Here is a 22,192-nt window from a genome sequence, read left to right as displayed (position 1 = left end):
TAGTCTGTTATATCAGGACTCTGTTGAAATGGTGGAGGAGGGAGAGACAGTATTATAGTCTGTTATATCAGGACTCTATTAAAATGGTGGAGGGAGAGACAGACAGTATTATAGTCTGTTATATCAGGACTCTGTTGAAATGGTGGAGGGAGAGACAGACAGTATTATAGTCTGTTATATCAGGACTCTGTTGAAATGGTGGAGGGAGAGAGAGACAGTATTATAGTCTGATATATCAGGACTCTGTTGAAATGGTGGAGGGAGAGAGAGACAGTATTATAGTCTGTTATATCAGGACTCTGTTGAAATGGTGGAGGGAGAGAGAGACAGTATTATAGTCTGTTATATCAGGACTCTGTTGAAATGGTGGAGGAGGGAGAGACAGTATTATAGTCTGTTATATCAGGACTCTGTTGAAATGGTGGAGGAGGGAGAGACAGTATTATAGTCTGTTATATCAGGACTCTATTAAAATGGTGGAGGAGAGACAGACAGTATTATAGTCTGTTATATCAGGACTCTGTTAAAATGGAGGAGGGAGAGACAGACAGTATTATAGTCTGTTATATCAGGACTCTGTTAAAATGGTGGAGGGAGAGACAGACAGTATTATAGTCTGTTATATCAGGACTCTGTTAAAATGGAGGAGGGAGAGACAGACAGTATTATAGTCTGTTATATCAGGACTCTGTTAAAATGGAGGAGGGAGAGAGAGACAGTATTATATCAGGACTCTGTTGACATGGTGGAGGGAGAGAGAGACAGTATTATAGTCTGTTATATCAGGACTCTGTTAAAATGGTGGAGGGAGAGAGAGACAGTATTATAGTCTGTTATATCAGGACTCTGTTAAAATGGAGGAGGGAGAGAGAGACAGTATTATAGTCTGTTATATCAGGACTCTGTTAAAATGGTGGAGGGAGAGACAGACAGTATTATAGTCTGATATATCAGGACTCTGTTGAAATGGAGGAGGGAGAGAGAGACAGTATTATAGTCTGATATATCAGGACTCTGTTGACATGGTGGAGGGAGAGAGAGACAGTATTATAGTCTGTTATATCAGGACTCTGTTAAAATGGTGGAGGGAGAGAGAGACAGTATTATAGTCTGATATATCAGGACTCTGTTGAAATGGAGGAGGGAGAGAGAGACAGTATTATAGTCTGATATATCAGGACTCTGTTGACATGGTGGAGGGAGAGAGAGACAGTATTATATCAGGACTCTGTTGACATGGAGGAGGGAGAGACAGACAGTATTATAGCCTGTTATATCAGGACTCTGTTAAAATGGAGGAGGGAGAGAGAGACAGTATTATAGTCTGTTATATCAGGACTCTGTTAAAATGGAGGAGGGAGAGAGAGACAGTATTATAGTCTGTTATATCAGGACTCTGTTAAAATGGTGGAGGGAGAGAGAGACAGTATTATAGTCTGATATATCAGGACTCTGTTAAAATGGAGGAGGGAGAGAGAGACAGTATTATAGTCTGTTATATCAGGACTCTGTTAAAATGGTGGAGGGAGAGACAGACAGTATTATATCAGGACTCTGTTGACATGGTGGAGGGAGAGAAAGACAGTATTATAGTCTGTTATATCAGGACTCTGTTAAAATGGAGGAGGGAGAGAGAGACAGTATTATAGTCTGTTATATCAGGACTCTGTTAAAATGGTGGAGGGAGAGACAGACAGTATTATAGTCTGTTATATCAGGACTCTGTTGACATGGTGGAGGGAGAGAGAGACAGTATTATATCAGGACTCTGTTAAAATGGTGGAGGGAGAGAGAGACAGTATTATATCAGGACTCTGTTGAAATGGTGGAGGGAGAGAGAGACAGTATTATATCAGGACTCTGTTAAAATGGTGGAGGGAGAGAGAGACAGTATTATATCAGGACTCTGTTGGCATGGTGGAGGGAGAGAGAGACAGTATTATATCAGGACTCTGTTGACATGGTGGAGGGAGAGAGAGAGACAGTATTATAGTCTGTTATATCAGGACTCTGTTGAAATGGTGGAGGGAGAGAGAGAGACAGTATTATAGTCTGTTATATCAGGACTCTGTTGAAATGGTGGAGGGAGAGAGAGACAGTATTATAGTCTGTTATATCAGGACTCTGTTAAAATGGTGGAGGGAGAGAGACAGTATTATAGTCTGTTATATCAGGACTCTGTTGAAATGGTGGAGGGAGAGAGAGACAGTATTATATCAGGACTCTGTTAAAATGGTGGAGGGAGAGAGAGACAGTATTATATCAGGACTCTGTTGAAATGGTGGAGGGAGAGAGAGACAGTATTATATCAGGACTCTGTTAAAATGGTGGAGGGAGAGAGAGACAGTATTATATCAGGACTCTGTTGAAATGGTGGAGGGAGAGAGAGACAGTATTATATCAGGACTCTGTTAAAATGGTGGAGGGAGAGACAGACAGTATTATAGTCTGTTATATCAGGACTCTGTTGAAATGGAGGAGGGAGAGAGAGACAGTATTATAGTCTGTTATATCAGGACTCTGTTAAAATGGTGGAGGGAGAGAGAGACAGTATTATAGTCTGTTATATCAGGACTCTGTTAAAATGGTGGAGGGAGAGAGAGACAGTATTATAGCCTGTTATATCAGGACTCTGTTGAAATGGTGGAGGGAGAGAGAGACAGTATTATAGTCTGATATATCAGGACTCTGTTGAAATGGTGGAGGGAGAGAGAGACAGTATTATAGTCTGATATATCAGGACTCTGTTGAAATGGTGGAGGGAGAGAGAGACAGTATTATAGTCTGATATATCAGGACTCTGTTGAAATGGTGGAGGGAGAGAGAGACAGTATTATAGTCTGTTATATCAGGACTCTGTTGAAATGGTGGAGGGAGAGACAGACAGTATTATAGTCTGTTATATCAGGACTCTGTTGAAATGGTGGAGGGAGAGAGAGACAGTATTATAGCCTGTTATATCAGGACTCTGTTGAAATGGTGGAGGGAGAGAGAGACAGTATTATAGCCTGTTATATCAGGACTCTGTTGAAATGGTGGAGGGAGAGAGAGACAGTATTATATCAGGACTCTGTTGAAATGGTGGAGGGAGAGAGAGACAGTATTATAGTCTGTTATATCAGGACTCTGTTAAAATGGAGGAGGGAGAGAGACAGTATTATAGTCTGTTATATCAGGACTCTGTTAAAATGGTGGAGGGAGAGACAGACAGTATTATAGTCTGTTATATCAGGACTCTGTTGAAATGGAGGAGGGAGAGACAGACAGTATTATAGTCTGTTATATCAGGACTCTGTTGAAATGGTGGAGGGAGAGAGAGACAGTATTATAGTCTGTTATATCAGGACTCTGTTAAAATGGAGGAGGGAGAGACAGACAGTATTATAGTCTGTTATATCAGGACTCTGTTGAAATGGTGGAGGGAGAGACAGACAGTATTATAGTCTGTTATATCAGGACTCTGTTAAAATGGTGGAGGGAGAGAGAGACAGTATTATAGTCTGTTATATCAGGACTCTGTTGAAATGGTGGAGGGAGAGAGAGACAGTATTATAGCCTGTTATATCAGGACTCTGTTGAAATGGTGGAGGGAGAGAGAGACAGTATTATATCAGGACTCTGTTAAAATGGTGGAGGGAGAGAGAGACAGTATTATATCAGGACTCTGTTGAAATGGTGGAGGGAGAGAGAGACAGTATTATATCAGGACTCTGTTAAAATGGTGGAGGGAGAGAGACAGTATTATAGTCTGTTATATCAGGACTCTGTTAAAATGGTGGAGGGAGAGACAGACAGTATTATAGTCTGTTATAGCAGGACTCTGTTGAAATGGTGGACTGCTCCTACTGAATGTTTGGTGGGAAAGTGTCAGCTTCAAATACACAGTCATAGCAGTGTCATATGTCTCCATGTAATTGGGTCATTATGTGAAATTGAACCATAAATAATACATGTTGAAGAGAAGCATCTGGTGCCATCAAGCCTATTTCCGTGCCTCGTACTTTCTCTACATTTCTCAAATCTATATGTAGGTATGCTTGCTGTATTAAAATGACCTGCACTAAATCATTCATGGTCTGAACAGGGCCGGATTACTGCAGGGGCTTACCGGGGTTGAAGCCCCTGGGCCCAGGCCCGTGGGAGGCCCAGGCCCGTGGGAGGCCCAGGCCCGTGGGAGGCCCAGGCCCGTGGGAGCAAACATTATTATTATAATAATATATATGTACCGTTTATATTGTACACTATATATTAGATACAGTGCCTTCAGGAAGTATTCACACCCCTTGATTTTCCCACATTTTGTTATGTTGTAACCTGAATCAAAAATGTTTTCAATTACGAATTGGTCTACACACAATATTCAGTAAAGTCAAAGTGGAATTAAGTTTTTTTATTTTTATGTTATGTATGATAAAAAATGAAAAGCTGAAATGTCAATAAGTATTCGACCCCTTTGTTATGGCAGGTCTAAATAAGCTCAAGAGTAAAAATGTGTTTAACAAAGTCATATAATAAGTTACATGGACTCTGTCATATAGTAAGTTACTCAATGGACTCAATCTGTGTGCAATCATACTGTTGAACAAGATTTTCGAATGACTACTTCATCTCTGTACCCCACGCATAACGTTATAAGGTCCTCCAGTCGAGCAGTGAAATTCAAACACAGATTCATCAACAAAGACCAGGGAGGTTTTCAAATGCTTCGCAAAGAAGGGGACCTATTGGTAGACTGGTAGAAATAAAAAAGCAGACATTGAATATCCCTTTGAATATTTTTTTTTGTTAACCCCTTTTTTTCTCCCCAATTTCATGGTATCCAATTGGTAGTTACAGTCTTGTCTCTTCGCTGCAACTCCCGTGTGGACTTGGGAGAGACGAAGGTTGAAAGCCATGCGTCCTCCGAAACACAACCCAACGAAGCCGCATGGCTTCTTGACACAATGCACACTTAACCCGGAAGCCTGCCGCACCAATGTGTCGGAGGAAACACTGTACACCTGGCAACCGTGTCAGAGTGCACTGCGCCCAGCCCTCCACAGAAATCTCTGATGCGCGATGGGACAAGGACATCCCTGCCGGCCAAGCCCTCCCCTAACCCGGACAACACTGGGCTAATTGTGTGCCAACCCATAGGTCTCCTGATCACGGCCGCTTGCGACAGAAAATGGACTCGAACCCAGAATCCCTAGTGGCACAGCTAGCACTGCAATGTAGTGCTTTAGACCACTGCGCCACTCGGGAGGCCCCTGTGAAGTTATTAACTTACACTTTGGATGGTGTACCAATACATCCAGTCACTGCAAAGATACAGGCGTCCTTCCTAACTCAGTTGCCGGAGAGGAAGGAAACTGCTCAGGGATTTTCAATGAGGCCAATGGTGACTTTAAAACAGTTACAGAGTTTAATTGTAGTGATAGGAGAAAACTGAGGATGGATCAGCAACATTGTAGGTACTCCACAATACTAACCTAATTGAGAGAGGGAAAAGAAGGAAGCCTGTACAGAATAAAAATATTACAAGACATGCATCTTGCTTGCAACAAGGCACCAAAGTAATACTGCAAAAAATGTGGCAAAGCAATTCACTTTTTGTCCTGGATACAAAATGTTTTGTTTGGGACAAATCCAATACAACACTACTGAGTATCACTCTCCATTTTTTAAGCATAGTGGTGGCTGCATCATGTTATAGGTATAAACTTGAGAATAAACTGGATGATCTCCATTCGAGACTATCCTACCAACAGGATATTAAAAACTGTAATATCTTATGTTTCACCAAGTTGTGACTGAACGACGACACAGATAATACTGTATACAGTTGGCTGTGTTTTCAGTGAATCGACAGGACAGAACAGCTACTTCTGGTAAGAAGAGGGGTGGGGGTGTGTGTCTATTTGTCAATAACATGTGGTGCTCAAGGTGATAAGCTGTAGACCACACTATCTACCAAGAGAGTTTTCATCTATATTTTCTGTAGCCGTCTAGTTACCACCACAAACCGATGCTGGCACTGAGACAGCACTCAACGAGCTGTGTAAGTAAACAAGAACATGCTCGTCCAGAGGTGGCACTCCTATTGGCCGGGAACATTAATGCAGGCAAACTTAAATGCATGTTAATCTAATTTCTACCAGCATGTCACATGTGCAACCAGAGGACCACCTTTAGTCCACACACAGAGACGCGTACAAAGCTCTCCCTTGCCCTCCATTTGGCAAATCTGACCATAATTATATCCTCCTGATTCCTGCTTACAAGCAAAAACTAATGCAGGAAGTACCAGTGACTCGGTCTATAGGGAAGTGGTCAGTGGATGCTACACTACAGGACTGTTTTGCTAGCACAGACTGGAATATGTTCTGGGATTCATGAAATTGCATTGAGGAGTTTACCACCTCAGTCACCGGGCTCATAAATAAGTGCATCGACAACGTCGTCTCCACAGGGAACGTTCGTACATATCCCAACCAGAAGCCATGCAGTACAGGCAAAATCCTCACAGAGCTAAAGGGCAGAGAGCAGCCACTTTCAAGGAGCGGGACACTAATCCGGACGCTTATAAGAAATCATACTAAACCTTCAGATGAACCATCAAACAGGCAAAGCATCAATAGAGGATTAATATTGAATCCTACTACACCATCTCTGATGCTCATCAGATGTGGCAGGGCTTGCAATTGATGAGGGGAAAAAAACGATTGAATCATTGCTGTAACGTAACAAAATGTGGAAGAAGTCAAGTGGTCTGAATACTTTCATATTTAATGTGACTTAAAACGATGTTTGGTCACCTTGAGCTGCCAGGACAGTTTCAATGCTCCTTGGCATAGATTCTACAGGTGGACCTAAACCATGCCATATCATCCATTTTGTATCTCTCATTTACTCAAGTGTTTCCTTTATTTTGTTAGTTACTAGTTGCCTACAGTCGGGAAAGCAGCCATTTGGGCAGCATGCAGATCAAATATACAGCGTGTTGAGTTGTGGCCATAGACATTTAATCCATAGAAGGGTTTTTGAACCTCTTACCCTGGCAATTTGAGTGTTAAACTCATGGGTACAAGTCCTTACTTGAATGGGAACTGCCATCTATAGATTATATTTCTATGGTAGTTTGCAGTTTGCCTTTCGTGAATTTCAAATGACGTTTGCAAGAAAAACATACAGTTTGGAAAGAACTTGCCTACCGTTGAAAAACAGAAGACTAATCTGTCTGTTGAACCAATAGAAACAACAAAAATAATCCAAAGTGCATCTGCCATCACCATGACTAGTAGCCTATGGCTTCATCTTCATCATTGGGTGAGTCAGTGTGCCACTGGAAATGTTATTTAGTAGCCTACTGTAGTCCGGGCCAAGGTATGAATATCATATGTCATGCAGCCATCCAATGGCTCGGCAGCAAGGGGATACAGGGGTGGGGGGCTCGTTGTCATATCAATTGCAGATCAGTACAGGAGACATCGATAAAATCAAAGAAAATCTCTGCCATCTTACTGCCAGTAACACACCTCTCTCTCTGTCTCTCTGTCTCTCTCTCTCTCTCTCTCTCTCTCTCTCTCTCTCTCTCTCTCTCTCTCTCTCTCTCTCTCTCTCTCTCTCTCTCTCTCTCTCTCTCTCTCTCTCTCTCTCTCTCTCTCTCTCCCTCTCTCTCTCTCTCTCTCTCTCTCTCTCTCTCTCTCTCTCTCTCTCTCTCTCTCTCTCTCTCTCTCTCTCTCTCTCTCTCTCTCTCTCTCTCTCTCTCTCTCTCTCTCTCTCTCTCTCTCTCTCTCTCTCTCTCTCTCTCCCTCTCGTCTCCCTCTCTCTCTGATAAAGTCTTTCTGCACATAAATAGTGGGCTAGGGAGCCATATCATGGAGCACTCTCGACCCCCAACACAGGTGTTTGTGATTCACTCCGTCCTGAGGACTGGTAGTCATAGCAACAGAGTAAGTTGTTAGAGCCCTACTACTGTATAGGTGAGGAGAAGTGAGTGGTGACTTCACAGAATGAACCGGGATGTGCAACGTTAAACACACACATGTCCCTGTCAGATTCAAAGAGAGGACATGTACGTCAACCTGTTTTTCCTCTATCTTCCTTTCTGTTGATTCCAGAAGCACTTTGAACAAAACCTATGCAAGTCATAATGCAAAGCCAGAAGATGTTAACCCTCTTTCCCACCCACATTTTTATTTTATTTTTTTATTTCACCTTTATTTAACCAGGTAGGCTAGTTGAGAACAAGTTCTCATTTGCAACTGCGACCTGGCCAAGATAAAGCATAGCAGTGTGAACAGACAACACAGAGTTACACATGGAGTAAACAATTAGCAAGTCAATAACACAGTAGAAAAAATGGGCAGTCTATATACAATGTGTGCAAAAGGCATGAGGAGGTAGGCGAATAATACAATTTTGCAGATTAACACTGGTGTGATAAATGATCAGATGGGCATGTACAGGTAGAGATATTGGTGTGCAAAAGAGCAGAAAAGTAAATAAATAAAAACAGTATAAAAACAGTATGGGAATGAGGTAGGTGAAAAAGGGTGAGCTATTTACCTATAGACTATGTACAGCTGCAGCGATCGGTTAGCTGCTCGGATAGCTGATGTTTGAAGTTGGTGAGGGAGATAAAAGTCTCCAACTTCAGCGATTTTTTGCAATTCGTTCCAGTCACAGGCAGCAGAGTACTGGAACGAAAGGCGGCAAATGAGGTGTTGGCTTTAGGGATGATCAGTGAGATACACCTGCTGGAGCGCGTGCTACGGATGGGTGTTGCCATCGTGACCAGTGAACTGAGATAAGGCGGAGCTTTACCTAGCATGGACTTGTAGATGACCTGGAGCCAGTGGGTCTGGCGACGAATATGTAGTGAGGGCCAGCCGACTAGAGCATACAAGTCGCAGTGGTGGGTGGTATAAGGTGCTTTAGTGACAAAACGGATGGCACTGTGATAGACTGCATCCAGTTTGCTGAGTAGAGTGTTGGAAGCCATTTTGTAGATGACATCGCCGAAGTCGAGGATCGGTAGGATAGTCAGTTTTACTAGGGTAAGCTTGGCAGCGTGAGTGAAGGAGGCTTTGTTGCGGAATAGAAAGCCGACTCTGGATTTGATTTTTGATTGGAGATGTTTGATGTGAGTCTGGAAGGAGAGTTTGCAGTCTAGCCAGACACCTAGGTACTTATAGATGTCCACATATTCAAGGTTGGAACCATCCAGGGTGGTGATGCTAGTCGGGCATGCGGGTGCAGGCAGCGATCGGTTGAAAAGCATGCATTTGGTTTTACTCGCGTTTAAGAGCAGTTGGAGGCCACGGAAGGAGTGCTGTATGGCATTGAAGCTCGTTTGGAGGTTTGATAGCACAGTGTCCAATGACGGGCCGAAAGTATATAGAATGGTGTCGTCTGCGTAGAGGTGGATCAGGGAATCGCCCGCAGCAAGAGCAACATCATTGATATATACAGAGAAAAGAGTCGGCCACATATCCTCTACCTCAACGGTTTCATAGATCCGTTGTTGATGTGTGAGTACTGACAGGAAAAAAAAGAAGTCTGATAGATGTGATCGGTCATGTCATTAGGCCTGTCTCTCAACATTTACATATTAACATTTTAGTAAATTAGCAGACGCTCTTACAGTCAGTGCATTCCAGTGGTGCTCTGTGCCATTTCAGATCAGGGAGGACAATTTTTTTTTGTTCTTCATCATAACGAACTTACTTCTATTACATTATAATGGATGACTGTCATTCAAATTCCATTCACCCAGCTCAATGTAACATCGATAGGTTTAGGCTACTACATGATACTCTAATGTTCTCTATACCCATTATGAGGTTGCTACAACCTAGCCTATGAATAGCCTATGAATCAATTTGAATGAATTCAAATAAATAATCATAATATTAAACATTTATGAACATGCAAGTATCTTATATCGGTTGAAAACTGAAATTCTTGTTCATCTAACTGCATTGTCAGATTTACAAAAGGCTTTGCGGTGAAAGCATACCATGCCATTGTTTAAGGACGGCACCCCACATCAATATATTTTTCAACCCGCACAGGCTTCACAAAATCACAAATAGAGATTAAATGAATCACTTACTTCTGAAAATCGTCCTCTGTTTGCAATCCCAAGGGTCCCAGCTACAACATGAATGGTCATTTTGTTAGATAAAATCCTTGTTTATATCCCAAAAAGTCTGTTTAGTTGGCGCCATCGATTTCAGTAATCCACTCGTTCAACATGCCAAGATAGGAACCCGAAAAACTACACCTTATTCTTTGTTCATACAAGTCAAACTATGTTTCTATGCAACCCTCAAGTACCCTAAAATGTAAATAAACTATAATATTTCATACGGAAAGAAGTATATTCAATAGGAAAATAAAATAAGCTAGTGTCGTCCTCTCCATGGCGTGCACCAAGACTGATTTTCAAAGTTGACTCTCTCTATCCAAACTCATATTACTTCTTCATCATTCAAGTTACAAGCCTGAAACCTTGAACAAAGACTGTTGACATCTAGTGGAAGCCATAGGAATTGCAATATGGGACCTGGAATTACATAGGACCCATAGCTATCCATTGAAAGAGCATGGTATCTCAAAAAATAATAATGTCCGGTTGGTTTTTCTTTGGATTTCTGGCTACCATATCACTTGTGTTATACTCTCATACATTAGTTTAACATTTTTACAAACTTCAAAGTGTTTTCTAACCAAATGATACCAATTATATGCATATCCTGGCTTCTGGGCCTGAGTAACAGGCAGTTTACCTTGGGCACGTCTGTCAGGCGGAAATTCTGAAAAAAAGGACACTATCCCTAACTTAAGACTTCATATGAAAAAGTATTCTCTCATTTAGGAGGCTAACATCACATTACATCTTCTCACAAATAGTTTCATATTTAATCATATTCATTCCCCACATTTGGATGTGAATCTGATCACTGGGAAATATACACGTTCAAAGATACATTTACGATGTTCTACTATCCTTCATGAGATCCCAAAACACAACTGATCTGATATAATTGTTCTTCAAGTACCCACGGACCACTCCAACCACTTGGATTTACAGAAATATTGTTTAATTAATTCCCAACTTTTGGATGATGGAGTTTTGGGCGGGAAGAATGTCTTTGTTCTCCATAGGTTTCTTTCCCCCGCAATCCTGCAAAACTCAACTGCTCTTAGTTATACTTTATACTTTCCAGTCTTATGATTAAGTCATACAAAGAATAGTTTGTATCAGGTTATAAAAAAAACTAGCATATAACAAGAGACAAGTAAAAACACAGCAAAGCATTTCTGAAATTATATTTTTCCCCTCAAAGAGTTCTACCCGGAACCAAAAAAGGTAATTCAGTTTGAATGAGGAGAATGTATATGGGGACAGCCAATTCAAAGGGTTCTCTTATGGGGACAGCCAAGAGTGTTGTAAGAAAAGACAGGTGCAAGGGTGTCCTCTCTGTTGTCTCTATGGTTCTCAGTTCATCTTTCCTTGATTCCTCACATCCTCTTTCCTCGTCTCCTTTTCCAAACACATTGGAGAAGAAGGTCCTAGGGAAGGAACCTTCTACCGTCAGTTGAATTTGAGATGAGGGGATAGGATGCTCGGAATTGCAGAAAGGCAAATTGTGTGTGTGAGCGTGCGTGAGTGAATGTGTCAAGGAATATCTCTTTACATTCCTTGGTACAGTGGGGCAAAATGTATTTAGTCAGCAACCAATTATTGCAAGTTCTCCCACTTAAAAAGATGAGAGGGGCCTGTAATTTTCATCATAGGTACATTTCAACTATGACAGACAAAATGAGATCCAGAAAATCACATTGTAGGATTTTTAATGAATTTATTTTCAAATTATTTGCAAATTACGGTGGAAAACAAACAAGCAAGTAGGAGCTTCATTGTCATCCTTATATATATTGTGTTCTGAGTCGGTCTAATAGCTCACTATCATACATCCAGCAGTTGTGATCAGATCCACTTTGTGCCAAATAGGATTTTTTTGTTGTATTGTTTACCAATAGAGCCTTGTTTTGCTCAGAGGTAGTCATGTTGCATCTATCACCATAGCTCTGAGTCTTTAGTGTTTTTTATTAGGATCCAAACAGGAAACAAAACGGAACAAATAGAATACATATCATACATAATATACATAATACAATACATAACATTATACATTATACATAATACAATACAAAATCAAATACATAACATTATACATTATACATAATACAATACATAACACAATACAAAATACAATACACTACATAATACAATACATAATACAATACAAAATACAATACATAATACAATACATAAGACAATACATTACAATCAATAATACAATTCGAAATACAATACATAATACCATATATAGTACACTACATAATAAACTAGATAATACAATACATAACACAATACAAAATAAAATACATAACATTATACATAATACAATACATAATACAATACAAAATACAATACATAACACATACAAAATACAATACAGCATGCAATACATAATACAATATAAAATATAATACAATATGAAATACAATACATAACACAATACATAATACGTAAGACAATACATAACATAGTACAATACATAACTAAATGCATAATACAATACATAACAATCAATAATACAATACATAATATGATACAAAATACAATACATAGTACATTACATAGTACACTACATAGTACAATACATAATACAATACATAATGCAATACATAATGCAATACAAAATACAATACATAATACAATACATAATACAATACACAATACAAAATATAATACATAACATAATATATAATACATTGGAAAATACAGTAAAAAAAATACATGTATAGCAATACCTCACCCATTTGCATTCCTATCTTTCCTGTATATGCTATAACCATGTGTAGATACTACTGCATAATCAAATGAATGATCTAAGTGTGTTTCAGAGATGGACAGAATATGAACCTTTTCTGATTTGAGTAAAGTTGCCAATTTCATTAACCTTTCTTTCAGTCTACATATGTTAATATGAGCTATTTGTTGTCCTTTTCTGGTTTGCTTGTTTGTTTTTAGTACTATTCTGAGAGGCGGATCCGAGGTAGACGTGTCAGTGGCGTTTACATTGGAGCCAATGGTACTGAGTGGGCTGCCCACAGTGGATTTCTTCCTAAGACCGACAGTTTCATTGCAAACGGTGGCATTCAATTCTATGGGCATATGATTACTGCTGACAATACCCTCAGAGCTAACAGTTTAAAGGAACATGGATGAGGTTACTATCAGATCTATAACATAATATCCATTAATCAGAGAGAGACACCAGACTTTGGCACAGACTTTTTTTAAACCATGTTTTATGTTTATGAAAAATTCCCACATTGGTTTGAGAAGGCAGAATTACAATAAGATAATTTTTTATGAAATCAAAAACTTCTGACATTTACATGTGTTACTCTCTACTTCAGCACTGGTAACATACACTGCGTCACCACGGAACACCTCATGGATAACATGTACATTGACTCTATCTATAAACCATGTCCCATACGGGATCCATCCCAAATTGTACCCTATTGTCTTTAGCAGGGATCATCAACTCCATTCAGCCGAGAGACATTTTCTTTTTCTTAAGCAGATGGTCAGCGGGCTGGAACATAATTACAAAAAAATTGTAGACTGCAAATTGACCGGAAGAAGCCTAAATATATATATAATATTTGATTAAAATGTAATCATTTCAAACTTAGCTTACATTTGTATATGATCAGATATACACTGAGTGTGCAAAATATTAAGAACACCTTCCTACTATTGAGTTGCACCCCCTACCCTCAGAACAGCCTTAATTCATTGGGACATGGACTCTACAAGGTGTCGAAGGTGTTCCACAGGGATGCTGGTCCAATGTTTACATCAATGCTTCCCACAGTTGTATCAAGTTGGCTGGATGTCCTTCGTGGTGAATGACCATTTGTGATAAACACAGGAAGCTGTTGTGCGTCACCCTTCTGAACGTTACACATAAACAATCCATGTCTCAATTGTCTCAAGGCGTAAAAATCATTATTTAATTAACATGTCTCCTCCCCTTCGTCTACACTGATTGAAATGGATTTAACAAGTGCCATCAGTAAGGGACTTTCATCTGGATTCACCTGGTCAGTCTATTTCATGGAAAGAGCAGATGCTCTTGTGGGAATATGCGTGGGAATAATTTGGAACAGATTTACAAAATTAAAATCAATTGGAGCTGATTTGCTGGTGTTTTCACTGTATGTCCAATAATAAAAAATGTAATAAACACTTAAATGGACCAATAAAATGACCTGGGGGCCAAATTCAACCCGTGGGCCACAGGTTTGGGAACCCTGCCCTATATAGTGCATCATATATGGAATCGGGTGACGATCCATGTTGTCATGTTTGGATCAATACGTCTTGAGGAAGTGATCTAATTTTAACTGTCAGTTTTCCTCCATTTCTCTACTGCCGTGTTCTGTTCACACTGAACTGTCTGATCTCTACTGCCGTGTTCTGTTCACACTGAACTGTTTGATCTCTACTGCCGTGTTCTGTTCACACTGAACTGTTTGATCTCTACTGCTGTGTTCTGTTCACACTGAACTGTTTGATCTCTACTGCTGTGTTCTGTTCACACTGAACTGTCTGATCTCTACTGCCGTGTTCTGTTCACACTGAACTGTTTGATCTCTACTGCCGTGTTCTGTTCACACTGAACTGTCTGATCTCTACTGCCGTGTTCTGTTCACACTGAACTGTTTGATCTCTACTGCCGTGTTCTGTTCACACTGAACTGTTTGATCTCTACTGCCGTGTTCTGTTCACACTGAACTGTTTGATCTCTACTGCTGTGTTCTGTTCACACTGAACTGTCTGATCTCTACTGCTGTGTTCTGTTCACACTGAACTGTTTGATCTCTACTGCTGTGTTCTGTTCACACTGAACTGTCTGATCTCTACTGCCGTGTTCTGTTCACACTGAACTGTTTGATCTCTACTGCCGTGTTCTGTTCACACTGAACTGTCTGATCTCTACTGCCGTGTTCTGTTCACACTGAACTGTTTGATCTCTACTGCCGTGTTCTGTTCACACTGAACTGTTTGATCTCTACTGCCGTGTTCTGTTCACACTGAACTGTTTGATCTCTACTGCCGTGTTCTGTTCACACTGAACTGTCTGATCTCTACTGCCGTGTTCTGTTCACACTGAACTGTTTGATCTCTACTGCCGTGTTCTGTTCACACTGAACTGTTTGATCTCTACTGCCGTGTTCTGTTCACACTGAACTGTTTGATCTCTACTGCTGTGTTCTGTTCACACTGAACTGTCTGATCTCTACTGCTGTGTTCTGTTCACACTGAACTGTCTGATCTCTACTGCTGTGTTCTGTTCACACTGAACTGTCTGATCTCTACTGCCGTGTTCTGTTCACACTGAACTGTTTGATCTCTACTGCCGTGTTCTGTTCACACTGAACTGTCTGATCTCTACTGCTGTGTTCTGTTCACACTGAACTGTTTGATCTCTACTGCCGTGTTCTGTTCACACTGAACTGTTTGATCTCTACTGCTGTGTTCTGTTCACACTGAACTGTTTGATCTCTACTGCTGTGTTCTGTTCACACTGAACTGTTTGATCTCTACTGCTGTGTTCTGTTCACACTGAACTGTCTGATCTCTACTGCTGTGTTCTGTTCACACTGAACTGTCTGATCTCTACTGCCGTGTTCTGTTCACACTGAACTGTCTGATCTCTACTGCCGTGTTCTGTTCACACTGAACTGTCTGATCTCTACTGCCGTGTTCTGTTCACACTGAACTGTCTGATCTCTACTGCCGTGTTCTGTTCACACTGAACTGTCTGATCTCTACTGCCGTGTTCTGTTCACACTGAACTGTTTGATCTCTACTGCCGTGTTCTGTTCACACTGAACTGTCTGATCTCTACTGCTGTGTTCTGTTCACACTGAACTGCTTGATTTCACTGCTGACCTATCTTATCTCACCCCCCTCTTTTCTTCTGACCTGGGGTGTGTAGAGTAAAGATGCTGGTATCAGGACTCTGGTTATGCTGGATGAGCAAGGAGGTAAGTCCTTATAGAGACACAATAATACACTCTAATATTGGACAACTGTACATGACTATATAAACTAAATATAATGTACTACGCTGTACTATGCTGTCCTACACTGTAATGTACTGAACTCTATTTGCATAGTGCTAGTATACTATGTGCAGGTTGAAAGTTAAAAGTACCAGGGATTTTAAACTCAGTTATTTCTGTAATATATAATGTCTGAACTGTTTGCTGTCTTGCTTGTATCTTTGTCTTATAAGAAGTATAGTACATTTCCTCAGTAGGAAGTAACAATGAGCTGTAGTATTGAACTGCTTGTTGACTCAATGGCGTATCTGAGAAAAGGCATGGTTACAAGAAACATGTTGCCTTGCGGGTCAGAGGTGAAGTTGTTAGTTGATAGCACCTCCTCTTTACTGAGAGGACACACTGATCAGTTATACTGGTAATGACAAAACATCTCATTCACATGCACTCAAACGGGAGACCATTTGTAGAATCCCTGGGTTAAGGCTTTGGTTAAGGAAATGGAACCTTGTGGACGTGGATCATATGGATAAGGTTGGTTAGGCAGGAGAAACAGCTTGATATTACTGGTTGGTTAAGCAGGAGAAGCAGCCTGATAGTACTGATTCCTAGTGGCTGGTGATTTTAATGCAGGAAATTGAAATCTGTCTTACCTAATTTCTACCAGCATGTTACCTGTGCAACTAGAGGCGAAAAATCTCTAGATCACCTTTACTCCACACACAGAGACGCATATCTATCCTCCTGATTCCTTCTTAGAAGCAAAAACTCAATCAGGAAGTACCAGTGACGTGCTCAATACGGAAGTGGTCAGATGAAGCAGATGCTAAGCTACAGGACTGTTTTGCTAGCACAGACTGGAATATGTTCCGGGATTCATACAATGGCATTGAGGAGTATACCACCTCAGGCAACGGCTTCATCAATAAGTGCATCGACGAAGTTGTACACACGGTGACTGTGCATTCATATCCCAACCAGAAGCCATGGATTACAGGAAACACCCGCACTGTGCTAAAGGCTAGAGCTGCCGCTTTCAAGGAGCGGGATACTAATCCTGATGCTTATAAGAAATCCTGCAACGCCCTCCGACGAACCATCAAACAGGCAAATTGTCAAAACAGGACCAAGGTCGAATCCTACTACACCGGCTATAATGCTCGTTGGATGTGACAGGGCTTGCAAACTATCATAGATTACAAAGGGAAACCCAGCTACGAGCTGCCAAGTGACGTGAGCCTGCTAGAGGAGCTAAATGCCTTCTATGCTCGCTTCGAGGCTAGCAACACTGAACCATGCATGAGAGCACCAGCTGTTACGGACAACTGTGCGACCACACTCACCATAACCGATGTGAGGAAGACCTTTAAACAGGTTAACATTCAGACAGATTACCAGGATGAGTACTCAGAGCATGAGCTGACTAGCTGGCAAGTGTCTTCACTGACATTTTCAACCTCTCCCTGACTCAGTCTGTAATACTAACATGTTTCAAGCCGACCACCATAGTCCCTGTGCCCAAGAGTGCCAAGGTTCCGATCTAAATTACTTTGAAAGGCTGGTCATGGTGTAACCGATGTGAAATGGCTAGCTAGTTAGCGGTGGTGCGCGCTAATAGTGTTTCCATCGGTGACGTCACTTGCTCTGAGACCTTGAAGTAGTTGTTCCCCTTGCTCTGCAAGGGCCGCAGCTTTTGTGGCGCGATGGGTAACGATGCTTCGTGGGTGTCAGTTGTTGATGTGTGCAGAGGAGCCCGGGTCAGGGCGAGGGGACGGAAGTTAAACTGTTACAATGGCCCACATCAACACCATCACCCTGGGCCCACTCCAATTTCCATACCACCCCAACAGAAACACAGATGATGCAATCTCTATTGCACAATGCCCTTTCCCACCTGCTCAAAAGACACATATGTGAGAATGCTGTTCAATGACTACAGCTCAGCATTCAACATGCCCTCCAACTTCCTCACTAAGCTAAGGACCCTGGGACTTAACACCTCCCTCTGCACCTGGATCCTGGACTTCCTGACGGGCCACCCCCAGGTGACACATCAGCACATCCACCACGCGACTTTCAACAGAGGGGCCCCTCAGTGGTGTTTGCTAAGTCCCGTTCTGTACTCCCTGTTCACCAACGTCTCCATGACTCCAACACCAACTTCATAGTACTAGTTGGTTAGGCAGGAGAAGCAGCTTAATAGTACTGGTTGGTTAGGCAGGAGAAGCAGCTTGATAGCACTAGTTGGTTGTATTAGGTTATTTATCTTGTCAGGTTCTTACCTTTATGTTGACCTCAATTGTTTCCATCCAGAATACAAAGCAGACTGAGAAGTTTAACTAAGTAGACTTCCTTCTTCAGGTGTACGGACATCAGCTCTTCAGTCATGGTTGTCTCATGGCAGTAAGTAAGACAGTCCTAGCTCTTCAGTCATGGTTGTCTCATGGCAGTAAGAAAGACAGTCCCAGCTCTTCAGTCATGGTTGTCTCATGGCAGTAAGAAAGACAGTCCCAGCTCTTCAGTCATGGTTGTCTCATGGCATTAAGAAAGACAGTCCCAGCTCTTCAGTCATGGTTGTCTCATGGCAGTAAGAAAGACAGTCCCAGCTCTTCATTAGACCACTGAATAATGTTAGTATGGTATAGAACTAGGAAGTTACATTGTAACAGAAGCACAGTCTTTCTAAACTGAGCATTCACAGCCCCTTCTGCATTCATTTGGACACAATGCAGTGTTTCAACATAAATACATAAATGTATTTTGTAGAACACATGTTATGCCTCTCTGACATGTGGAGAAAGCAATCATATCAGCTCTATTCTTGGTATTTACATCTCCAACGTTCAGTGTGTTGCTCTCTCCCAGGTTCCAGCATGGCAGGGGTTTCATTTGTGTGTTCAACTCCATGGGACGGCATCCTGCCCCCGGCTCGGTTCCACACATCACCTAATAGGCCTGTCAGTGGAACATATTGCTTTTCTCTCTGGCTTCCTGAGTAATGGTACTAACATCCCGTTCGCTGCAATCGTCACAACCACAGAGCAATCAATTCCCAGATTTAAATTACCTCAGCACCAGCGAGTCTAGACCAGGCGCCAGTGTTGAAGAGAGTCCACCTCCAGAGATTCTAGAACCAGGTGCCAGTGTTGAAGAGAGTCCAACTCCAGAGATTCTAGACCAGGTGCCAGTGTTGAAGAGAGTCCACCTCCAGAGATTCTAACTAGGTGCCAGTGTTGAAGAGTGTCCACCTCCAGAGATTCTAGACCAGGTGCCAGTGTTGAAGAGAGTCCACCTCCAGAGATTCTAACTAGGTGCCAGTGTTGAAGAGTGTCCACCTCCAGAGATTCTAGACCAGGTGCCAGTGTTGGAGAGAGTCCACCTCCAGAGATTCTAGAACCAGGTGCCAGTGTTGAAGAGTGTCCACCTCCAGAGATTCTAACTAGGTGCCAGTGTTGAAGTGTCCACCTCCAGAGATTCTAGACCAGGTGCCAGTGTTGGAGAGAGTCCACCTCCAGAGATTCTAGAACCAGGTGCCAGTGTTGAAGAGAGTCCACCTGCGGAGATTCTAACGAGGTGCCAGTGTTGAAGAGAGTCCACCTCCAGAGATTCTAGACCAGGTGCCAGTGTTGAAGAGAGTCCACCTCCAGAGATTCTAGAACCAGGTGCCAGTGTTGGAGAGAGTCCACCTCCAGAGATTCTAGAACCAGGTGCCAGTGTTGGAGAGAGTCCACCTCCAGAGATTCTAGAACCAGGTGCCAGTGTTGAAGAGATTCCACCTCCAGAGATTCTAGAACCAGGTGCCAGTGTTGGAGAGAGTCCACCTCCAGAGATTCTAGACCAGGTGCCAGTGTTGAAGAGATTCCACCTCCAGAGATTCTAGACCAGGTGCCAGTGTTGAAGAGAGTCCACCTGAGGAGATTCTAACGAGGTGCCAGTGTTGAAGAGAGTCCACCTCCAGAGATTCTAGACCAGGTGCCAGTGTTGAAGAGAGTCCACCTCCAGAGATTCTAGAACCAGTTGCCAGTTTTGGAGAGAGTCCACCTCCAGAGATTCTAGAACCAGGTGCCAGTGTTGGAGAGAGTCCACCTCCAGAGATTCTAGAACCAGGTGCCAGTGTTGAAGAGATTCCACCTCCAGAGATTCTAGAACCAGGTGCCAGTGTTGGAGAGAGTCCACCTCCAGAGATTCTAGACCAGGTGCCAGTGTTGAAGAGATTCCACCTCCAGAGATTCTAGAACCAGGTGCCAGTGTTGAAGAGATTCCACCTCCAGAGATTCTAGAACCAGGTGCCAGTGTTGAAGAGAGTCCACCTCCAGAGATTCTAGAACCAGGTGCCAGTGTTGAAGAGTGTCCACCTCCAGAGATTCTAGAACCAGGTGCCAGTGTTGAAGAGAGTCCACCTCCAGAGATTCTAGAACCAGGTGCCAGTGTTGAAGAGAATCCACCTGAGGAGATTCTAACGAGGTGCAAGTGTTGAAGAGAATCCACCTGAGGAGATTCTAACGAGGTGCAAGTGTTGAAGAGAGTCCACCTCCAGAGATTCTAGACCAGGTGCCAGTGTTGATAAGAGTCCACCTCCAGAGATTCTAGACTAGGTGCAAGTGTTGAAGAGAGTCCACCTCCAGAGATTCTAGAACCAGGTGCCAGTATTGAAGAGAGTCCAACTCCAGAGATTCTAGACCAGGTGCCAGTGTTGAAGAGAGTCCAACTCCAGAGATTCTAGAACCAGGTGCCAGTGTTGAAGAGAGTCCAACTCCAGAGATTCTAGAACCAGGTGCCAGTGTTGAAGAAAGTCCACCTCCAGAGATTCTAGAACCAGGTGCCAGTGTTGAAGAGAGTCCACCTCCAGAGATTCTAGAACCAGGTGCCAGAGCTTTTTGTAAACAGGACCTGTGGAGTGACTTCAGAACTGATCTGATTGGCTATCCCAACTGTTACCATTGATTAGTTTAGGATCAGAGTGGTACTGTGTAAAGATGCCCATCTCTTTCTCTCTCTCACACATTCCCCCTCTTCTCTAATCCAATCCCTCACTTTCCATGGGATTACCTGGGGAGGCTACTTATATGTGTGGTAGTGTTGTTGGGGGCGACAGAGACGCCAGAGAGGATAACAATACTGTTCCCACTATCTGACTGCAGATGGTCACACTACAGAGAGTGAGTGAGTGAGTGAGTGAGTGAGTGAGTGAGTGAGTGAGTGAGTGAGTGAGTGAGTGAGTGAGTGAGTGAGTGAGTGAGTGAAAAATAACTCAAGAAGAAAGACACTGAATATGTAGAAGGGGGAAAGGGAAGAAGTAGCCAGAAAGCACAGAAGCAGTCTTGAAGCAGCTTTGAAGCAGTCTTGAAGTCTAGTTCACTGCTCAACATCCAGTTCCCTATTTCATCTTGTGTCTGTGTCCATTCTGTGTCCAGTAACCAGAGACATGTGTATCTGTCTCAAACATTGTGAGTTGTTTCCGCATCGCCACAACCCAGGGATTGTTTACAAATGTCCACACATCAACAAGCCAGCCCAGCCATGAATTCCCTTACCCTGCCTTGCCTATGCTACAGACCACTCCGCTCTCTCCCTGGACCCACTCCAGGTAGATGTTGACCCAAACTACAGGTCTAGGATCAGAGTACCCACAATGCTAACCCAACACACCATTTAAGGAATTGACCCATATCTGACCCTATATCAGTGGTTAGGGCAAGCTCTTGGGGTGAGGTCATTACTGTTGTTACCCAACTTACATTTTATTCAAACATTCTGCTTGCATCCCCCATAATGCTTTTCACCTCATCCACTGCTTCACAACACTTGTTCAGTTAATCTACACCCCTCCTTCACTCATCCTGGTTCTCTCATCTGTCTGTTTATCACTTGCTCCCTCTCCCCCCCCCCAATCTGGTTTTCAATACACTGTCCCAGTAACCTAAATTGGTTAAAATAAGTATTTTCAACGTTTTGTCAAACAAAAAAATACATATTTTCTACCCTAAACACGCCTTGTCAACATCTTGTGCTCATAGGGGTCCTCTCTTTCCTAGGCCCTAGCAGTTTG

The 22,192-nt window shown here is 42.3% G+C and overlaps 1 protein-coding gene across 2 annotated transcripts in view; it reads left to right on the top strand.

Annotated features, from left to right (window-relative positions):
* Positions 1-22,192, top strand: part of LOC127915830 (synaptosomal-associated protein 25-B-like) — a 92,194-nt gene that overhangs the window by 60,722 nt on the left and 9,280 nt on the right. For both annotated transcript variants that reach the window (XM_052496429.1, XM_052496430.1), the window contains exon 4: positions 16,077-16,125. In XM_052496429.1, coding sequence (XP_052352389.1) covers positions 16,077-16,125 — 49 coding nt within the window. The remainder of the gene's footprint in view (positions 1-16,076; positions 16,126-22,192) is intronic.

The sequence above is a fragment of the Oncorhynchus keta genome, chromosome 35 (genome assembly GCF_023373465.1).
Source record: "Oncorhynchus keta strain PuntledgeMale-10-30-2019 chromosome 35, Oket_V2, whole genome shotgun sequence".
In the NCBI taxonomy this organism is placed as follows: domain Eukaryota; kingdom Metazoa; phylum Chordata; class Actinopteri; order Salmoniformes; family Salmonidae; genus Oncorhynchus; species Oncorhynchus keta.
Note: the sequence above shows the minus strand (reverse complement) of the source record. Positions and strands in the feature narration are given on the sequence as shown.